This window comes from Centruroides vittatus, unplaced genomic scaffold (genome assembly GCF_030686945.1).
Source record: "Centruroides vittatus isolate TY-2023 unplaced genomic scaffold, ASM3068694v2 scaffold_944, whole genome shotgun sequence".
Taxonomy (NCBI): domain Eukaryota; kingdom Metazoa; phylum Arthropoda; class Arachnida; order Scorpiones; family Buthidae; genus Centruroides; species Centruroides vittatus.
The window spans coordinates 836,838-859,424 of NW_027122722.1; the positions used below are offsets into that span (position 1 = coordinate 836,838).

The window sequence follows — 22,587 nt, forward strand, 5'->3', positions numbered from 1 at the left end:
TTCTCTTTCCCGTAAGACATAAATTTGTTTGGGGATCCCGCCGCCGCGGTGGGCGCTGCCGTAGCCACGCGCGCGCCAGATATGTTATACAACTCGGCGTGGCGAGCCGCAACTATCGAAGAAGAAAGACTCGTCTTACCCCCGTAACAACTTTCGCTTTAAGCCGTTACGCGTCTTATAACGGCGCCTATTACCGTTACGACGGTACATCTCCACCGAGATTTACGCGTTTTGTCCCCGTCATCGTTACTTTCTCTTTCAATTAGTGCTTACGTTATCAGTTCTAGTAGAGTGACGGTGCTATTAATGAAATCGATAAGGGAAGAGGGGACGGATACCGCCGGCCGTCCGTCACGGTTTGTTTTTTGTCTTACGAAATGCAACGTTTATCTACACCCAGATGGATGCCACATCACCTATAACTTAATCGTTTACGGTGGCAATTGGCCATAGGTATGAGGAGAGACCACACAACATACACTAACCGTATTAATAAATGGGAATAATTTCAAAACGAAGTGACGATAAATAATTCCCAGCGACTGCACAGTATTGTTTAGTGATGCGGTGGTGACCGTCGGCAACAAAAACGTGTTCAAGTCGAGTCGAAGACGAAGTTGTTAACACCACAATAGCAACAATGCGTTTCTCTTTGCACAAGCGAAAGTTAGAGAAGGAAAGTTTAAACGGTTGAGGAAAAGGAGGTGCGACGTTGCCCAGAGAATTTATCGTCACGAGAGAGACTCCAGGCTTTTGCCACCTTCAAAATGCGCGGGAAGTCCTCCCGCGGTCGATCAGATCCTTTAAAAAAGACCCAATTTTTTCTCTTCGAATTATTGCCGATCAATTGCTCTAACTACACTAACTAGACAACTGCGCAATTGGTTCAATCGATCCGTTTAAGGGTCCGTTTAGCGCGATTACTTTCGACCAACCGATTACCTTCAGCAAAAAAAAAAAAAAAATAAATAAATAAATAAAATAAAATAAAACTCGTCTGGAAGGGGCGCAACGTAGTAGAGGGTCCGTTTATGAATGGGATAGTGATTTGTTAAAACGTGTTCGACATCTGGAAAGGGTGCTTCCGGCGGACTTACCTATTGTCGGGAGGGGCCCCCGGAAAATGCCGAATCGCGTGGAAAAAAAACAGAGTGTTTAGAGGGCGGCGTAGCCTGGAACCCGGCTAACACCTACCAGAACGGTAACCCTCCATTCGAATTAGCGTCACGTGTCATCAACCCTCTTACCTACAAGAACCGACAACAGTTTGCGCCAGCTGATCGGTGGGCTGTCGAGTTAGCGTCCGTTGCGTCGAAAATTTGCACGTGGCCGTTTAATTGGTTCCCTCTTCCTCCCGACACAAACCCCTTCCCCGCATTCGAAGCCAGGAGAGGGGGGGGGTCGGTTTCAGCTGCGATAGGAGGGCATCTGCGAACAGAGGCCAGCTGGTCTAGCGAAGAGGAGAGAGAGGAGAACCTCCTCCCCCCATCAAAACGGTAGCCTAGCACCCGTCCGCTACATTATAACGGACTATCCCTTAAATGTGTCATTCGTTTCTTAACAGGTCTCGTTAGGAGAGGCGAAGAATCTAAAATTTAGTTAAATAGTTCGACAAAACAAACAAATCTGTTCGACAAAACAAACAAAGCAACGGCGCGACAAACGGACGTCTCTTTCCAGTACTGTTTCGACGTTAACGGGAGAATCGAGGTATTCTAGGGAGGTGCCAACAGTCGGCGTAAAGTGCGATCGAGAACCGGATGCACTCTCTCGGATTAGACGAATTTCCTGTTAACTTCATTCACAAACCGTAACGGAAACCGAGCTAAGAAACTAGCCCTATGTACCACTCGAGCGAAGCGTACGGTTACACGTCGGTGACGTCATCGAGTTCCCTCCCCATCGAGTTCTATAGCAGATGGCCGACAACCTTCCCCAAAACAACTACCGAACCGACTTCTTCCCTATAACACGTGTCCCATTGTTGGCTCCCGTCTCCCCCACTCTAGACAGCTGGGCCCAAAATCGCAGGTGTTCCGCTGCTCCGCTCGCCAGTCATAAGCACGTGCCATAGATACGTCACCTCGTCACGTGACGCGTCGGGAGTACGTCGGGTCCGGAATCAGTTGCGTCAATCTATCGGGGAATACACGCACGCACACACCACAGTTGCGGCTTAGCCATGTGGCCGTCCGTCAAGTGATCTGGTCTGCGTCATTCCTGCCATTCGGTACTTGCAAGGATAAAGTCGACGAAGGAAAACAAAGGAGAATAACGCAGCTATGAACGGCTTGTTGACTACTAGCAAAAGCTATTACGAGTCCAAAGTCACCTATCGGGAGATGCAACCTTACGGTGAGTCTGTCCTTTTTTTTCCTCTCGTTTACGAATTCGTGAAGACCATCCATCTAAATTTAAATTCTCAGTGTCTATCGAAGTAGCCTTTCATACAATCTACTGTATTATACCGGTTATTGCGGCCCTCTTCCAATTCGAAAGTGTCACCGTTCTAACTACTACAGACACGTATCGGTCTCTCGCGATAATTATAATATCCGACGTAAGACACTTACGCCGATTAACTTTGACCAACGTACGTATATAAACAAGTTTCTGCCTGTTTACTATAGCGGCGTCGGTGTCGTGCCTATTGTATACAATTCGTATTGCCTAATAAGTAATACGTAATTATAAGTGAAATGCCCACTACTTAGGCCCATTGAACATTCTACTTATTTGTGATGTATTACACACGACCTTACACGTATAGGCTTTCCCTTGTGTAGTATGCAATTGTGTCCAATACTTTTGAACTGTATTTAATACTCTTATTCGTATTTATGTAGACAAGAATAATGTAAAACTGGTGTTATTTGGCGTTTTACTGTATATAAACAGTTTATACGGTCAACGATCATAAGTAGCCGTATCGAAGTTCGTGTAAACGCGCCGGATAGGGGGCTGCGAAAAACGGGTTTGCAGTTAACGTCTATATTTTCGGCGACGGGTCGCGTCGACCATCTAAACTCGCGACACTCCTAAAATTTTTATCGCCCATCTATTAATTATGAATTTTAATTAAAAATGCAGCGGCGCAGCTGGGAAGAGAAGGGATACGAGATAGATCGATCGATCAATCGATCGATTTCCTTACGTGCCAGACCCCAGAAGGTCTAACCTATAAGGGGATATAACGGGATATAGAAAAATCTTGATTAAAACGTTCCTCTCCCCATCGGTTTACATTTTCTCCGAAGCAACCATTCGCTCTATTCTCTTACGTTTTTAGCACATCTGTTCTCGGACTCTTTTCTGTCATTAGCTCGGTATTGACACACCTGTGCCACCTGCGATTCCAGGTACGTCCTCTGTAGCACATGGTGAGTAAGTTACCATCTGGATGCACCAATAAACTCTGTATTAGGTTCTAGGATTACCGGAGAGGAGTTTTCTAAACTTTTAATATCCGAAGGAGGATACGCTGCGCAAACACCAGGGGAAGAAAAACGTTTTGCTTTTCGCGATTTGCTTTATTTTAAAATTAATCGAGTCCCGCTCCTTCTACTTATGCCACTTTATTTACATTATACGGTAACGAGTCGTATCTGTTAATTGAAATTTCGGTTAACTAAACAACGTTCCGTTTTATTTTTAAAATCCTCTAACCTCTCGCAATTTCCAAAAAGAGTTTCTGCATCTTGGAAATTTACCAACCTCTATATAACGCCGATTAAAATTCCAAATACTTAAAAATCGTTTCTCAAAGCGTAACGAAGTCGGCCGCGTTTATATATCCCAGGGTTTGTACAGAAAATTATAAACACAGGTTTCTAAAAGAAAACTTAAAAATTCGTAATATCGCGCTTCCCCCTATGAACCTCCGTCGTATATAAAAGCTAGCTGGATTTTGCACAAAAAATTACAAAACTGAGGGTTAGAAGGGAGGAGGAAAAAATGTGCCACTCTCCGTCCTTTCGGAACAGAATTAAGAATTCAAAACGTAGAAATTATTAGTGGAGTCCAATAACTCGATACAAGTAGAGTATTTCAAACCTGGAACGAGGCGTAGAGCGTGTAGAAACCGCGCCAGCTGACACGACCCAGGGCTAAAGCTCCGTGAAAGGTCCTGCACCGAATTACCCTGGGGGTTGATCCGGCTACACAATCGACAGGTAACTGCGGTGTAATTACCCCGACTGTAACGGCACCCAATCGAATTCGAGTCGCGGTGATAACACCATTTAATAACTTGTCAACTAGTTCACCCCCCTCAAGGCTCTTCTGTGGCTTCAATTACGTCACGCTACAAGAAATAACGTCATTAGATAAGGTGGAAACGAGTCGAACGGATACTTTTTTACCCACCCCTCCTCTTAACGGCATTATTGTTAGCCCCCCTTTAAATTTCCCGTTTAATTTTAAAGAAGGGATCGGTCGATCGACGCCATGACCTCTTTAAAACGCCTGATCGCATAAAATACGGAGAAATGGAAGAAACGAAAAATATTTTCCTGCTCTTTATATAAGTATTTACATCGGGGAATAGGCTAGAGCCGAAATTTTCGGGAAAGATTTGGGGATATAAAGGGAATTTTCGGGGTGATTTCTATGATAAGTAGGCACTAAACGATTTTTAAGAACGAGCCGAAATGACGAATTTAAAAAAAATCCCAAAAGAGTAGATGGAAAGTTTAAATATAAAAAAATAAAGAAAAAGATCGGACGAGGAGGGGAAAGAACCGTAAAACGTACAACTTTAAATACAAAATAATATTGATTATTTCGGGGTTATTTGTTATCGAGGCTCTTCCCGGCCACGAATCGAAGCGGTAGCAAAACGTGGTTAAGAATACGAGATAACGGGGATCAAGGGAGATGGAACGGCGTTATATCGGGGAGTGGGCTAGGATGACCTTCTCTTCATTTCTACCCGCTTAGGACGTTGGAAGTAGAATCGGCGGGAGACCTCTGCAAAAATATCCGAGGGGCGCCTCTCGAATTTAATTTTTATAAAAGTTTGCGTTAAGACGAAACCCGGGATGATAACGATCGTCTTTCGATGGCAAATTAAATCAAGGAAGAGGAGGAGGCGGAGAGGATGATGGCCTGTTCTTTATCATCTCCCCTTCGAATATATCATCCGCTAGGTGGCCGGCGAGCCTTTTTTTCGGTTGCTCCCGTCGGGGGGATTTTTTCTGGAGCGGCATCCCTTCGGGCCTCGGCATCCTAACCCAGGTAGTTTTGTCGCCGTCGCTCATTGGACGGCGGCCGGGTCACGTGACAGGCGAAGGAAAGGAAAACGCGCCGGAGGTGGCGCTGCCATAGGAGCAGGAGTCGTCCGAATCCGTCTGCGGCAGACGAGCAGCGTACGTCGCCGTCGTCTGACGCGAGTTGCGGGCAGAAGCCGGCTTATTTTAGTGCAATTGTCTGTTTACTGTTCCGGGTGCAGAGAATCCGACGCTCGACACCCGCCTCTCCCCTTTGGAAGTGTTTCTTTAACCTCGTGTCAAACTTTCGCCCGCTTCCTCCTCGAGGTGTTGCTCTCCTTCGGGTAAGTTTGCTTCCATTACTCTATCTCAACTTTCGCATTTGTCGGGGATGGGCAAAATTCTTTCCACCCTCTCCCTACCAATTTCCTACTATCGGCGCGTGCCGACGTTAAGGGTCGACCCCCACAATTATCCCGGGGGAAAGCGGTGACGTATGAGGGTTTCTCGATTTTGTGGGCCTTCCGCCGGAACGGATGGCTTACGCCGGGTGGGTTTCGTTTCGTCCACGAATGACGTAACGGCGCCGAAGTGGAGACGGTGGGAGTTTGGCCCAATTAAGGGGGGCGCGTTTGGGAAGACGGGCAGAAGGGCCCCGCCGACTTTTTCCCAACGTTAGTCGGTGGCGAAGGTGATGCAGGCGGTGGACAAATCGACCGACGGTGGGTTGAGAACCACGTGACGTCGGTCGGGGTCAGGGGAGTGGAAGAGATAGATGCCCGGAGAAAGTTATTCCGGAGGTGGACTCGGAAAGGGAGGGAGGGCAGACAATTTTCCAGAAGAGATAAATCACATTTCCATTGTAATGCATTTTCTTGGTACGAGGTACGGGGTCTATCTGTTTGCCATTGATTGATCTGATTTGGGAGTTTTCGGATTTGCCTCACTAAATACTACCTCCAACGGTGCTCTCTTCCATTTTTAACCTTTTCAATTCGTCGTTTTCTAAGTCGGATTTTTAAAAGAAGAGCGCACCTTATTTTATTAATTTTCGAGTGCAAAACGGGATTGGTTTTTTCAGAGAACGACCGAAAAAAAGAGCCAATCCCGAGAGAGGACTTATTGGCAAATTATATATATATATATAAGAATATATATTTTTTCCGCGTTTTTAAATACAACAAAACCAATATTTTCCGAGAGGGAAAGGGAATAAATTCCATTCCGATATTGCTGCATACGAATTTCTAGAGGGAAGTCGCTTCTTTCGCCGCTGCAGCTTTTTTCCCTCCTCCTTTTTCTTCTTCTGCCATTCCAAAAAGTTCGGAAAGGGGGAGGAAAAACTAACCAAGGCAGACCAAAAGTGGTTTGCTTAGGAAATTGCATTTTCTTAAGTTATATACGGATAGAAAATGGAGGTTTTAAAAAGAAAATTCTAGAGTTTGGCTTTGTTCTTGTCTCGATAACTTATGCAAACGAAAGCCACGTGGCCCGTAAAACGTGACGATGAGCAGATGGCCGAGCAACGGCGACAGAGATTTGTGACAAAATAAAGGTGTCGTTTCCGCTTTAATTTTATTCTTCTTCCCCCCACTTTTGGCGTTTCGCTCCGCTTGGTTATTAAAAGCAAATCACGTGCGAGAACTCTTAAGGTCAAGTCGTGACAACCGTAACACGCCAACTTTAATCATTGTCGCACGTCGGAGTAATTGTTCAACGTGTCGGTCTACGACCTCCGACGCGTCGCACGGCGGGTCTGACGTCACCTCCGACAATCTTTCGGGACCTTACCGAAAAAATATCAAACGAATTGCCAGACCACTCTTCTACTTATCAAACTATGGACTTTCGCTCCTAATTTCGTAGGAGTGCACTCCGTATTTTCTGCCTTGATCCCTATTAATGGCATTTTATAAAGTAGTAACTTGTACTGTATCTCCCTACTGTACAGTACGTACGGGAGGATCAGTCTGGTAATAAAGGTAGGGGGTCCGGATCGAGGTACAAATCTCGCACCTTCTCGTCACCCCAACGACTCTTACTATTACTTTATCCAACCGATAAAAGTGCCGCAACCGTCCGATACTTTTCTTTATTTCGAGGTTTGGTAGACCCCCGGGACGAGTGGTGATCCTGAGGAGAGTCGAGTCCCTCTCTGGCAAAACGAAAAATAAGGAGCGTGACGTTATTGGGAGAGCGAGGAGAGGAATTGGTTACAGTTGGAGGTAGACAATCTTCACCCAAACGATTCGTCGAGGAAGATTTCGAGGATAACGATCGAAAATTTCGATAACAGAAAGAAATTTCCACACACTTCTTACAAAATATTGAAAATAATTAAGACTACAAACGAGGAAACACTCGAGATATTTAATGCCCATCTTTTTAGTAACGGGAGTATTTTACGGGGAAAATCTGAATAGACGGTCAAGAAAATTCATTGGATATTTTATCCAAACAATTTTGTATACCGAAATACAAAAAATTTCAAAGAATAAGGATAAGACGAGGGAATTCGGGGAGAAATGGCGTGAAAATCTTACCAATAAATTAATGGTAGTAGTAAGCGGAATATTTACACGGGAGCATTTAAAACGAGAATGTAGGAGATATTCGGGTAATTCCCTACACGGAAATTATCGCACCCATGGTAATTTCGTAAACATCCGATAGCGTTCTTCTTAAATACGAATTCATTTTGACTTTGTGTATCCGACCCAAAAACACGCCTTCCAGTATTCCATGCATGCTTTACAAACTAGGAATCGCGTCGGTTCTTCCACGCGGGAATCCGCCACGGCCACGCCCGTGCATGACGTCAGAGGATCCCTCCCAGTCTTTACACCCCGGGGGCCGCGAATTTCGGCCTCCACGGGCCCTTACGGGACGAAAAGCAGGAATCGGTCGGGTGGCGCGCGACAAAAGCACGTGCGAGAGACGGCGTCCGAGAAGGGAGTTAAAAATAAGGGACCTTAATGGGATGTAGAAAGGGGGACGAGTGCATTTGGGAAGAAAGCGCGGCGGTGCGGAGGCGAATTCCGCTACCTACGACCCACCTCCCACGTCATTGGAGGACGCGAAGTCGTGCAGTCAGCAGTAGCTGCGTCCCCCCTCGTCCCCTGGCGGCGCATTGAACGGCGAAGCGGGCACAACTGGCGGTCACTTGCAGCTGGCGTTGGGATCTGAAGCGACGGAAGAGAAAGGTCTGGCGGTGCAGCAGTTGCTTGAAGTACCGGCGGCAAATGAATGGAGGTCTGCTGTCAAACGCAGCACGAGTCACAAGTCCCGTGTTCATAATCAATCCCTGTAGGTTTTGACAGTCACCGAATTCCCCGCTCGAGTCCTTTTGTTTGGAGGGTGGTAACTGGAACTGACAACGGCACCGGTTTCTAATGGCCCGATCCGTCGCAGCCACGCGCGTGCTATCCCACCCCCTCCGCCGGCATAGAACGATAGGAGAATATCTTTTCACAGTCCTTGCACCATGTAATTTGCATGGTATTGTCGAGGAGAGGGTGGAGCAGTCGAGGTAAAGAAATTTCTCTCTCTTCTCTAAGCCACTAGCAGATTTGTTTGTTTTGCAAGTGAGCTTGCTGGGTTAATGCGATACACACTGGCCATTGTGATGCCTGTCATATGGTGGTGACGCTTCGTTCCATACAATTCTTTTCTTATCACTTTCTCGCATTTTTTCTCCTTATCGTCGTCTTCTCGCTAACGTCTCTTTTTATTTCCCCAATTTTAAAGCCAAGGACAATAGACTTATGCCGATTCGATACTCTTCTTTCGCTTCCCGCCCGGCAACAAGTCTCCGTAACAGGTTTTTGCCACTCGCCTTCATTAGAGGTTTCCACCTTCGCCTCCTTCTGGTTCCGGGTTCGATCGCGCCCTTTAAAACCTCCACCCTTCTCCCGTCGTCGTCGCTTCCACCCGCCCCACTCTCGCCCGCTCGACGCGACTCCCCGATCAATGGTAATGTTAGGCTGGATGTCATGTTATCTGTTACTTAGTTCCATTCCATGCCACCAGGTGATATGCCGCAGCTGTTTTTTGTTATTAATGTCGCCGTGTGACGTCAGACGTACGACAGATGGTCGTGAGACCAAATCGCATTCTGTCAGGATTCTTTTTTTATTCCTTCTCTCTCCCTTCTTATCGCTATTCGCGTTTGTTTATATTCCACGATTTTAATTTTTCGAATTTCTTTACCGCGTCGGCCGACGGAACGTTCCCAGGAAAAAATAATCATAAGAATAACGTGCGACAATTAATAACATTCTTTTTCCCGGGAGAGACAAACATATTGTTATGGCGTGAAAAGAAATGACGGCAACAATTGCCATTTGTGATTTTCACACTCCGATTAACTACGGGGTGTGTTCCGGAATATTTCTTTTAACTCGCCGCCATTCTTTCCGACGACCGGAGAAATCCCTTAATGGACGTTTTAAAAAACGTGCGAAATTCCCTACGTCACAGCTTTCGAAAAATGTCTCCTACCGCTGGGCGTGTTCCACCTTTTAAGTCTCCGGGGTTGATAATTTGGCAGGCGCCTACTTTAAGGGGTTCGGAGTAAGTTCTCCTAACGCGGTATTTAATTTTCGGAAAAAACAAATATCCGTTCGTTCCGTTTAGCGATTCTTTTTAAAATCGATTCTCCACCCCGTCAAAAATTAAACGCTAATTAATAAAACTTTCGGACAGGCATCGGGAGTTTGGGCTTTTACTCGTCGTGCCCCCTCGATTGTATCTTTAGCCGGGAATTTCTAGAACGTTAAGCAAGGACCATATGACACCATTGACGAACACGGAAACAGCTGCACTCCGTAACTTTACCTCTAACCCAGCTGTCGTATAAGCATCGATGTCATACGAGGATGTTTGTGTGTTTTTACTTATAGCAGACGCGTCGTTTGTAGCTCTCCGCTTCCATCGAATTACCCCGTCGGAGTAAACGTTACGAGTTTCGCTTTCGCTCGGCCACGCAAGCGAGAAAAGGGGCAAAAATCGGGAGGGGTTTTAGGGAAAAGACGGAAAATTTTCGTCGGGACGGGGAGGAATAAAGCGCCTGGATATCGCAAACTCTGCACGTGTTCCACATACGGCCGGACGGAAATAAACCGGCGAGTAACGGCCTATTTTAATCTAAAACCGTTAGGGGAGTGAAATTCGCGACGTTTCTTGCGTCTAGCGTGGCGTGGGATCCAGTCGCGCGCGAGACAGAGCGCGGGGGTGGATTTCGCTAGCTTTTATCCCGAAATTCGCAGTTTGTCCGGTCGTTAGGATACCGGGCACGCGGTCAGTCGCCCGGGAGAAACCCTCCCCGCTTACGAATGGCCGCATTTTCTGTTTTCGCCAAACATTCCGCCGGACAGTCGACAAACGGAATCGATGGAGTGGAATTCGGTCCTTTAGGCGAGGAGCGCGTGATTGGGTTTGGCAAACGCTTCCTATTCTCGGAGGTATATCAGGGCCAGACGGTCCCACCCGTCCGAAAAATCTCTAGCCGGCTTCCGCTTCTTTATCGTGGGGTAGAAAATGTTTCTCGGTGGCTAAGAGCGTCCCTCCACGCCACGCACCGCACCGCACGCGCGCGCTGCCGGGTGGGTGGAAGCGACTTTTGGTCGGTCGGTAACGCGCTAGGAGTCATCGGAAAATCCGTTACGACGGATGGAATTTCGGTCGCAACGTTTTAACTCGGAGAAAAGAGGGGAGGGAGAGAAAAAATGGCAAACGATTACCGACGGCTTCTCTCTCTCTCTCTCGCCTATTGTTCGTCTAGTAGTGGCACCGATGTATCTTCCGCAGACAACGTGACATACCGAAATATAAATAACGCTACCACAGGCTACTGCAGCGGGGAGATAAGATTGGCGATGTTCCGGCTCGTTTTTCTACCGTGTACTGCTCTAGACACAGCCACACACCAACCGTGTAATTAAACACGTGGCCTGCTAGCGAACTGATAATACGGGAGGAACCGACTCTAGATCTCCGACTCTTCTCGGCCGCATCTTATCCGCTTCTTGCAGGATCGGGTTTTTCTCGGATCCTCCACTTTTCCAGGGGGTGATTAATAGCGTGGCACTTTTTCCCCGGCCTTTCCCGCTCTCGCCGGTCGGAGCCACCGATTATTACGTCACTACCGCGGTCACGTGTCGACGTTAGTAGCGGAGTACCAGCTGCTGCCGGCCGGTGCGCGTGCCTTTCACCTCCGAAAGGGGTGGCAATCGTCGCGAGTTTTCTTCGCCCCTTCCGAAATTTAGCAGGTAAGAAGGAACGCGCCTGTCCCTAGAATTTCTATCCCGACGCCGGCAGGACAAACCTTAAAGCGGGAAAATTTTCGGTAAAGAGGAAGCGGGAGGCATTACGTCGACGCGTTAACGGGGGAGCGTTAATAAAGGGGTATAACTCTGGCATGGCGCCGAGTAGCGCCTCCGAGCCGACCTTGATCTTCATAGCGAAGCCTCTTAAAGAGGACGGAGTGTTACCGTTAATGTGTTTAGACCGATTGATTTGAATAAATAAAACAAAAAAAGGTATAAAGCCCACAGAAATCGATAAAGACGTGGCCGACGAAAATGGAACAATGGATAGGTACAGCTGGGACATTCCCATCTAGCTTCTAACACGAGCCTATATGTGTGTGTATATATATATATATATATATATACACACACACTATATATATATATATATGTATGTATGTACTGCATATTATAGGGGTAAAAGCATGATTTTAAAGTTATAATTAGGGAGAGGAGAGGAGAGAGCGCAGCTGTTCCTTAATTTGGGTTTTTCGAGCGGGGTTGGTCCGAAAGTTTTCCGGAAGAGCGGCGAAACGTTGTTGTTTTCCGACGAGAATCGCCCGGTCCCGTGTTTAATCAGAGTTTCTTAAGTGTAAATATCTTGTTGCATTTTCTAGGCGACTTAGTTCGGATGCACGTGCAGGCTGTTATTTTTTCCAGATGGTCGTGTGTTGCGACTGGTGATGGATGGATGCTATTACGTTGATCGGAAAATTTGATTTTTCCACAGAGAGGGTGTTCTTTTTCTCGATATCCATCGTAAATTACAAATTAATGGTGAAAATTGATTTGGCAGCTCGCTCGCCTCGCTCCACTGGCCAATAAAATCATTCCCTTTCCGAATATTTTTAATTAATCTTTTGTTATTTTTCCCAGACGGAGCCCGGCGTTGGGTCGTCTCCGCTCCATTTTTAACAAGAGCCAGTGGCCACCTTCGACACTAGCTTTCCCCGGCCCGGTAGCACCGTCACCGGATCCTCCGTTAATTTGGCAATCTTTCGCCCTTTCCCCTCTGTCGTTTATCTCGTTCTCGGTGTAAAAACGCGCGATTTGAATCGTCGAGAGCGATCCTTTGCCCACTGTTCCCATGGCGAAACCAGATTAAGTCCAACCGCCTGGCTAAAAACTACGTGGCTTGGTCGCGCCGAAATTAGAGCGGGATTAAAGGTCGAGCAGTTAACTTTCGTCGTTCTGGCATAAAGTGCTCGCGAGGAGCGGAATGCCGAGTTGTAATTTAAAAACATGAACCGAACCGGTGAGACGGGAAATTTAGTCTTTTATGCGCAAAGTGTCTCTCCCTTTTCGTAAACATCTTAAAGACAGAATATATGCAGAAAGGGAGAGAACGGTCGAGCCGAAACCTCTGTCCTATTCGGCAGGTGTATGCATGAGTGATGAGAAAGGAATTGTAAGTGGTGGGGAGAGATCACGCCAAAAACCTGTCGGCTAATGTTGTGGTCACGTCTATTGATTGGCCGTGTACACAAGTCGTGCAAATAAATATTTCAACTCGTATCGACTGATGTCATGGTTTTGCAGTAACGCCAGATGGTTCCAACCAGACAAACGATATTGAAAAATTACAAAGGCATATTCACGACCAATTTTTCTTTGCCCGAGGAAAAAAAAGAATTAAACTAAACTCGGGGACGTCCTCGAGTTCCACTCCGCCGGGATTTTGGTCAGACAGTAGGCAAAATTGCGGGAAGGAAAATTATTTTGGTAATTTTCCGAACTGATCAATCGGGTTGCGCACGGAAAAACAATATGGCGACGCGGCGATCGAACCGTTCGACAGAAAAGAAACCTTAAACCGTAATCACGGGGACGCCGTCGCTTCCAGCTGCCGCTCCATTCCTCCACTTCGATAGATATATATTTCATTCGTCACCGGCTCCCATCGTCTAGAGACGTAGCCTACGGGAGTGTGTCGGCCTTCCTTCGACCCCGGACGGGGAGCGACAAAACGCACGTGCACCGAACAGGTGTCTCCACGGACCTGTTATTAAAGGGCCGTCAGCTGTTATCCGGCGTGAAGGAAGACCCGAGCTCGTCTCTCACCACTTAATTAAAGATCGACTGGACCGACCGGACTCCAGCGTTACTCTCTCCTCTCTCGGCTCGATCTGTTACTCCGACGGCGTAACCGCTCAAAAAATCGCGTCTTTCCGGCAAAATTACAGAAGAGAAGACGACTGGCGACTTTCTACTCCTTCCTTCTCGCTTTAAAAGGTCGTTCCGTAATTAATGGAGAGAATTTAATTAATAAAGTGTAAACCGTAAAGGATTCCAATCTTCGGCTGCCCCCGGCCAAATCAATTCTTACAAAAATAGTTAATTTTCCCAAGGGGTCGAGAGTAATTTCAGAGTGGCTTACGGAGGGCGTATCGGTGCAGACTGCTCTGGTCTCTACTACCACCGAAAAAGTATCGCTTCTTCCTTTGATAGGCAAAGAACTCGCGCTTTCGAGTGGCGAAAAACGTCCTAACTGGCAGCGCACTCCCCCATTCGCCGTTTTCTTTCTTAAAAGCTTAAAAATTAAAACCCCTCGCACCTTTAGCTCTTTATATAACCGTAGACTCTCGGACACTAGCTCGAGATTCTAGGAATATCCGTAGGATGTGAGGAGTACTGTAGGATCCCGGAACATTGGATCTTTTACTAACGGCACCGGTTAGCGGCTTAGATAAAGATGGCGTAACACATCCAGCACGTAGACGATAAGGAAGGAATCTTATAACGAGCGATAGTTGTATATTGTTTATAGAAGGGAGAAGTTTTAAATCGTAAAAAAAGGACAGAAATCCAAGAAGTAGACAGTTAAATTTGTCGGGAGGCGTGCTGGTACCAGCACAAATCGCTTCTCTGCTTCGCTATCTCGGGATGATCGGAGAGGGACATACCCTCATATCCTCTTCGACTCGTGTGTACTTAATAGAGAACGCTTTCGACGTGTTTCTCTCCTTTCCGACGTGGAAAGATTTAATTTGTGTAGGATTTTATCTAGGCACGTGACCGAGAAAACATTAAAAAAAAAAAGGAATCGGTCGACGAAAAAGGAAATTAAGAACACCACCGGTCATTAACCGCAAACCCGAAATAAGCCAGGAGAGGGTTTCCACCCCCGCGGATGCGGAACGATCCGCGGATCGATACGCTTTTATCCGGGTTATTTTAAAAATTTGATGGAGAGATATTACAAACCTTAACCTGCCGCATAAATCAATAACGACGCTTATACGAGCGAGTAATGAAAAGGTGGCAAACAAGGTGCAAAAAAAAGTAAAACGTCAAAAACATCTGTATCGTCACCTGTCCTGTAGAAACGGCTATTTAATCTAGAATATTTGGGTTAGGCAAAAAATATTCCCGTTTAATTTCCATTCTTGTTACGAAATTCTTACAAAAGAAGAGTCGAAGACGATCGAAAGGTGACGAATGGCGATTTTTGCCATTTTTAACGTTTACTCGCGCCTCCCTCCTCCAATCTTCCAATTTCTTTCCCTTTAATAACAAACCTTCCATTAGTTTACGCCAGTGGCGTAGCGAAGGGGGTGAAAGGGGGTGTATCATGCACCGGGCGCCACTCGCAGAGGGACGCCCAAATGGTCTCCAAGACAAACTATATGTGTTTTTGGAGGAGGAGGGGGTGCCAATAAAGTGTCGTGCCCCGGGCGCCAGTTATGTTCGCTACGCCACTGGTTTACGCGCATTTTCTTCATTCTCCATTCCGTGTATTTTATTATAATATTCTACCTTGGCGCAGGAGGGAAAAAATTAACTTTTGATAGTTTGATACGCATTCATATTTTACATTGTTTTCCCTTAATTACGCGTCATAAAAATTTCAAAACTAGAATAATTTACTCACGAAATCGAATCTACAAGCCGGTCACGTGGTCGTCGTCACAGACGAGAGGCGGTTTTTGCCCGGACGAGGCTAGAATATTCGAATTTTCCAATGGTATTAATGGCCTGGTCATCGGAGGACACCCGCGGCGCTCAACGGTCACGCGATTATTAATTACCAATAGGAGACGACGTCGTCAATTACGAATATTTAAATCCGGTCGAGGAATTCCGGCAATAAATCGCGGGAATAAAATCGATATAGGTTTTTAGCGTAGGCAGACGGGCAAATATTTACGGGAGAGGCCATCTCTTTTACGCTATTAAGAAGGGGAGGCAAGGGCGGCCCGCGTAAACTGATTTGTCTTCCGTCGGGCAAACAAACGAACAGATGGCGAGTAGACCAAAACGCGTCCGTTGGACAACCGAAGGTTCCAGATGTCGACGGCCACGTGACGGTGAAACATCGCACTCTCATCCGACAACAGAAAGAAAGCGAATTGGGAGAAGAGAATAGAGGGGGGGACCACTCTCTTTTTTCCCTCCGAGTGACGGGTACGGCAGCGTTGCCAGTCCGTGTCGTAGTAGAGAACGTTGGAAACTTAGCGTCGCTGTCATTTATTCATCAGGCACCGGCGGACTTTTGCATGCATAGCAGCTGGCATACTTCCATCGAAACGCAGCAGATGGTAAAGTGTTGCCATCGGTGCCGTGTCGCCGGTACCCGATTCCAATAATCCTAAACGTGCCCACTCGACAATAATACATCTCCGACTGGTACACTCCGGATCCCTACCCACTCGCCAATTACCGCCGTGCGATACCTTCTCCCGAAAATACCTGGCGTTTTAAAGGGAGGAGGAGAGAAGACGGTTACGCGGCTTCTAGGGGGAGGGGAGGGAAAAAAGTCAGAAAATAACCTACCTAACTCCCCGATAATTTATCCATTATTCACAGTCGTGTCGTTCAGGTGAGTAAATTATTCAGGACGGTGACCCTCCCTTAATGAGTTTTCCATCTCCACAAATTCGAAAAGGCATTTCAATTTTCTAGATTTGTAATTGTCAGATGGTACCATATGCCATAATCTGCATACGGTGTAAATCACAATTTGAAACATCTGACATCTTACCGAGATTTATGTCCGAAACGGCGGAAATAATAATAATAATTTTCGTTTTACGTAGCGCCAACCGGTTTTAAAAAAAGCTGTCTTTTCGCACTTTTAATATCCTATATATATTTTTTCTTCCAAGTTTATTCCGCCTTTGCCCTCTAATTAACGTACACGGTTTCCGAACGGCTAACGAGTGGAAGCATTTGGACCACCCACGCCTCCATTAGCATATAATGTGGGTGGTACCCTTCTTTTATCCGTTAGCGGTAGACGGGCACCGGAGGTTCGAATCTCGTTTGGAAAGGGAAATGGCCAGTCTCCGGCGGACGGACCGGGATCCGATTGTCCTTCTAATTAATCGAGAGGTGCCAGATGGGGGACGAAAAAGAGGCGAAAATGGCCGAGTGGAAGCGCGACGAGGGGGCGAAGTTGTCGGTCCGAGACGATTTTGCTCGGGTCGTTATATCTGTGGGAACTTATGACGCCCAGAACAGGCTGTCTAACAAGCGAACGGGGGAGGGCGATTGATTAGATCTTGCAAGTAATCCATATCCTATTTCTCTCTTTCTATTTCCTCTGCCGTCTGCTCCGGTCACACAGCACCATTGACAAACGACCGTCTCCGGCACGTAAAACGGTATTTTTAAGAATGCCATGAATATTTACGGCCGGCCAAGCAGCCTCTTCTTACTCAACTCCCGACTTTCTACCGAAAAAAGAAGGGCGCGTAATTCCGTCCGACTTTTGTCTCCGGTCCGGCCCCAGTTCCCCGGGCGTCGTTTCGCGCCTTTTTCGGTGGCGCGCGCGGACCGACCCGTAACGGTTCCCTTTCGTTGCTTGGTTACCGGCCCGACCAAACACTACTCTTGCTCGATACGTCACGTGACCGACGCACCATCAAAATTAATGACATCGATTACATGGTTAATTTCTTCGCGATTTCTTTTCCTAACGATGTCTCGTTGCCAATGAAGCCGATAAAACGATTACCTGTTTTATTCGTTTTTTTCCCTCCTTCTTAATTCGTACAAATTTATTTACAAAGGGGGCTTAAGACCAACACGATTACTCTGGGAAACGATCGAATTTTCTCGTTAAAACCGGCGTACTTCCACCCCTTTGGCCTCCGTTTTTGCCACTCGGCGGGGCTGCCCGCAGGCCAAGCCACCCTTACGGGTTGCCGCCGCCCCCGCGAATTAACGAAAAAAGAGGCGCGCCCCGTGGGGGTGTGGGAGTCGGTGGCAGAGGGAGCAGTTAGTAGACGCTCCCCGCCGAGATAGTTAGGAAAAGCAAGTGGAGGTAATGAGCGAGTCGTCGCGGCCCGGCCAGTGTTTGGAGTTGCAAGTCCAATTACCATCTTACCCTTCGGTCTTAATTACCGAAGTTTTCAACAGCAGTACAAATAAAATGGTTCGTTTCTTTCGTAATCTCCTAATGGAAGCGATTTCGCTCGTCTTAACTGCTCCGGGCCAGAATTACTTTCCAAGGATTTTTTCCCTTTATCGAATACTCTCTCCCTTCCAAAGAGGGTGTCGCTTCTTTCTAGATGCGCTTCTCGCGCTTATTAACGTCGCTTAAATTCCTTTTCTTCGCCGGATAAACTTATAAACTGGCCCACCTACACCTTTATATATATATATATATATCCCGGCGGCGCGGTGGCCGGGGGAATTAGCTGATTGAAAACTGGGTTGAAGTCGCGCAGTTACCGGCCGGGGAGTCGGTTCATGGCACATTAACCTCCAAACGTTCCTCGAGACATTTGGCTCAGGTGGAAGAAAATCCTTTTCTGCTTTCTAAATTTGCTCCGTAATATTTCTAAGGCGCTTACGTCCACCTCCTTACACAAAGAACCATTAGCATTCGCATGTTTAACACGCTGCGAATTTCCGACCGGGTTTGCAGTCTACTTATTTAAATCGGCCCGAGTGCAAATTTACGAGCTGGCCTTTTATATTTACCGAATTTTCCCAGTAATTTTCGCGCCGGGCTCGGGTATCCCGCGGTCGTCTTCGGAAACAGCCACCGGCCGGGGTGACTCTCCCGCCCCGGAAACTCCGCACACGAGGTGGAGGCCGACCGGTCGTAATAAATTTTAAAATAATTATCGTCGTAATTTGGATTTCTTATCTGTTTAGAGATTGGAAGTTTATTCGGTCTGGTTTTATTTTAATGATTCCGGCGACGGTAAACACTTAGGCGGGAAGGAGCGTGCAGGTGCTAAGCAGCGAATCTGTACCCACAAGGGAATTACATCTTGTCGAGACGTAATATTAATCAAAAGTAAATGTGTTGTGCGAGAAAGAGAAGGGAACGGAGAGAGGGTTCGCTTCTCTGCGGCCTGGCATGCGATTAAACACCCGCCCGCCACCCTCTAAATTTGGTTAAACGGTGCACTTCTTCGCTCCCCTTTCCCGCGCGCCACGCGATATTTTAAGGAAGGTCGAGGGTCGACCGGGCCTACCGGTGCCACCGACCGAACGGGTTTCGTCAGCGATGTAAGAAACGAAACACTAGAAACAGAAGAAATCGTACGTTCCCGCCCGCAAATAGACGAACGAAACAAAGGTCGAGCGTGTGACGAAACAAATACAATATCCGGATACTAAACGATACCAACGAACTTTTGTGTGTCTAGGGATAAGAAAGAAATTGCAGTGTTGCGGTTTAAGGTAGGCCCGAATTAAACCTCCTTAAAAATAACTAGAAATTCATCGGACTGTAAGGGGAAAAGGTAAACGATGCTCTATAGCTTATTGTGACATTGGGGAAAACGATTTAGCGGTATAAGAGAGACGGATAAAAGTCCCTCTACGAAAAAAATCTCTGGCGAAAAATATTGTTTTTTAATCTCTCGCCACGCTCCGGAAATAAGTAACGATATTTGCCCAGCCCGACGGAGGTAGGGACGTCGACAGTAGGCGATTAACCGAGTTACGTGACGAGAGAGAAGAATCGTCGGTCACGTGACCCGACCGGCCCTTCCGGTGGAACCCTTTCTTAACTGCGTTTTACCCATTTACTGCACGTAAGAAGGTTTGGGACGTGGACGTTTTGAAAATGCGTCTTAATCCGGGACAGAATTAAAATTTTACGTTTTCGGTGGCAGACGGCCGCTAAGTGCGTAACTAATTTTACTTTTGCAGATTATTCGGACGGCGTAAGAATGCCAGATTCGCCGGATTGCAATGTCAAACCAGCACCGGTATCGACTTCGGCCAGTATGGCGTCGTCGGTGACTAATCACAAGATGACCAACGTCCAAGGTAGGAGGATGTCGCTTCTTTGGACCGTCGTTTAATGTTGTTCGCTTAATTATTAATTAGCATAAATTGTCTAAAAATTTAATTAAGACGGAGGTTAATTAAATCTCGATTCACACTAACGATTAACTAAAAGGGTAGGCGTACGTTAAACCCGGTTTTCATAAATTAACTTAACTTGGCAGAGATAAACGGAGGTCGAGTTAAAACTAAAATTTACCGTTGCGCGTGGTGGTAAAATTACCCCATTGGTAGGCTATACCCAATTTTCTTTGTAAGGAAAAAAGAAAGCATTTGTAAGAGAGTTGGGAAAAGTATGCGGAAGAATAAGTTTGGCTATTGTTCTTTCAGGTATGAATGGAACTCATTCTCCGCACACGACGTCGTCGACGGAGACCCCATCTCCACCGGCTACAAGCCAACCAAATATGTCAACCAACTCCATACCTACAGCCGAGTTGCCGCTCGGTTGCACTATCCGTCAGCTGGGAAAGTTGAAACGGTTCCTAACAACACTCCAACAGTTCGGAAGTGACATATCACCAGATGTTGGAGAGAGAGTGCACAATCTCATATTGGGGCTTGTGGTGAGTGCTTTTCTCTCGCCTTTTCCTTCTTATTCTTTTCTGCTTACTAATGCTCCCTTAATTACACGTTCCGACTAGTTAATATTTCCTATTATCTTAATTTGAAATCCGAACCGTTCGACAAATATTTTAATGTCCGAAAACTCGATTTAAACGTATTTCGCGTATTAGAGGATGCGACAGAGCCGAGTCCCTAGCGTAAATCCCCGATTAAGGAAAAAAATCTGTTACAGAGTTCGTCACTGACAATAGAGGAATTTCATCAAAAAGTGCAAGACGTGACTAACTACCCGCTGAGACCCTTCGTGGTACCTTTCCTAAAGGTAATTTTCGGCTTAACGACACTTTGGAGAGCGCGCGTAATGGCGAGAACGAACTTGACCGTGTCTTATTTCTAAAATCTGCAGTCTCACTTACCTTTGCTTCAAACCGAACTGATTCATTTTGCTCGACTGGCCAAACAAACACCTCAGCAATATCTCCGTCAACACGAGCAACTAGTCATCGATTCCACTCTTCATAACGGAGGAGAACCATTCGAAATTTTTCAAGCGGATACCAAGGAAAACGGAAAACGAAGAACACCACCCGACACGTGAGTTCTTTTCCTACGTCTAAATATATATAAATGCAAAATTAATATTCAAAACCCGTTGTACCCACCATTTGAGTTGTAATTAATCCGTCCTTACCAATCTAATGTTTTAAAAAATGGAATGATCGTTTATCTCGGAAAATATTTATAAATACCAGATAAATTATAAATATTTTCCGAGATATACGATTAATAAATATTTATTAACTGTATATCTCGGAAAATATTTATAAATATTTTCTGAGATAAACGATTAATAAACTCGTTCCCACAAGATAAATACTGGACACGAAATAAGATATAAAAATCAATTGTGTTGTTAAAGTACACAATTTCCCAAATCCTTTAATTTCTCCTCCCTTCCACTCCAGACCGAATATGTGGAAAAAATTAAGGGATTTCCATATAATTTCTTTTCCATGTTTTATTTACCACTGGTAGAAATTTTTGAAAATATATTTATTCCCTTTTTTCCTTAGCATTTATCTGAATGAAAATAAGTTTGAATGTTTTATTAAATATATCTAAAATGGAATCAATTGTTGCAAAAGTTTGTAATCTTTAATGGAATCATGCCAAAGATGGAGAAGGATGAGAGGAGGAAAAAAAGACAGAAAATTGCTACAAGTGGTATATATATTTTCTTAAAAGATTTGGTTTGTGTTACATTTATGTAATTTTTAAATGCTTTTTGAGTCTGGGACATGTGGATGTGGGAGATAAAGTTTAACCTTGGCAGATTTGTGGAAGTGGTGAAGGACAAATGGATTGAAAGCTTATCTCTCTTCCTATCTAAATCATATTAAAAATTTGGGGATCTAACTGTTTTTTTTTTATAACATTGGTGCTTTAGCCATTTAATTTACTTTTGCCTTTTATTAATAGTTTTTTCTAATTTTTTAATATAAACTTATATTAAATCTTTTAATTTTTATATTCAGAGTAATGATTATTAACATTAATTATAAATTAATTTTATGTTAAGGTAAAATTTATTTATATGCAAAAAATATAAAATAGAATAATTCTCTGTATTCTCTAAATTGCACATCTGTTTTTCAATAAACAGATGTGTGTGTCCGTTGTTCGCTTTCTGGAAACGCTTATTGTCGTATTTTGTAACGATGAATATTTTATCCCGATGCATAATGTATCCATTCTTTAAAAATTTACCAAATTTATTTATTTGAGGGAGGACGCCGTTCCGCCGCCGGCATTCTGATCCGTCGCCCCTCTCTGGGTCGCCCCGCGTGGCGTGCCGGACGACGTTCCCGGCCGAGTTAAACGGGAAGAGTTTCTCTTTTTATGTAAGTTTTCCTACTGGATTTACTCCAGAAGTTTTTCTGACAGGTTGTTAATCTAACAATATTCAGTAAAAGAATGATGCTAATACAAGACAAAAATTTCCAGGTGCCCTAAGTCATCTGGCCTGTATCACCTTGAAAAGGACTGGTTATTTTATGTGCTCTTTCTTTGTGGGGGTAACGTTTGTTACATTTGGTAGCAACAACATTCATGCAATTAAGTTAATGCACTGCAGTTGGAATATTTGAACATTACAGGCAATTTAGAAAATTTACAGGTTCTATACAGACAGGATACATCAAAACAAACTAAACATTATGTATGGAACTTTCACTTGTTTTAAGCTTTTTAGATTT

The 22,587-nt window shown here is 45.4% G+C and overlaps 1 protein-coding gene and 1 long non-coding RNA gene across 2 annotated transcripts in view; one reads left to right on the forward strand and one right to left on the reverse strand.

Moving 5' to 3' along the window:
- LOC136990528 (uncharacterized) overlaps positions 1–22,587 on the reverse strand; it is an 85,099-nt gene that overhangs the window by 25,496 nt on the left and 37,016 nt on the right. The window contains exon 3 of the long non-coding RNA XR_010883071.1: positions 20,749–20,945. This is a non-coding gene — a long non-coding RNA (uncharacterized lncRNA). The remainder of the gene's footprint in view (positions 1–20,748; positions 20,946–22,587) is intronic.
- LOC136990515 (protein CBFA2T1-like) overlaps positions 1,642–22,587 on the forward strand; it is a 43,083-nt gene continuing 22,137 nt past the window's right edge. The window contains 5 exon segments of the mRNA XM_067288919.1: positions 1,642–2,355; positions 19,628–19,747; positions 20,096–20,331; positions 20,565–20,654; positions 20,739–20,926. Coding sequence (XP_067145020.1) covers positions 2,283–2,355; positions 19,628–19,747; positions 20,096–20,331; positions 20,565–20,654; positions 20,739–20,926 — 707 coding nt within the window. The 5' untranslated portion in view covers positions 1,642–2,282.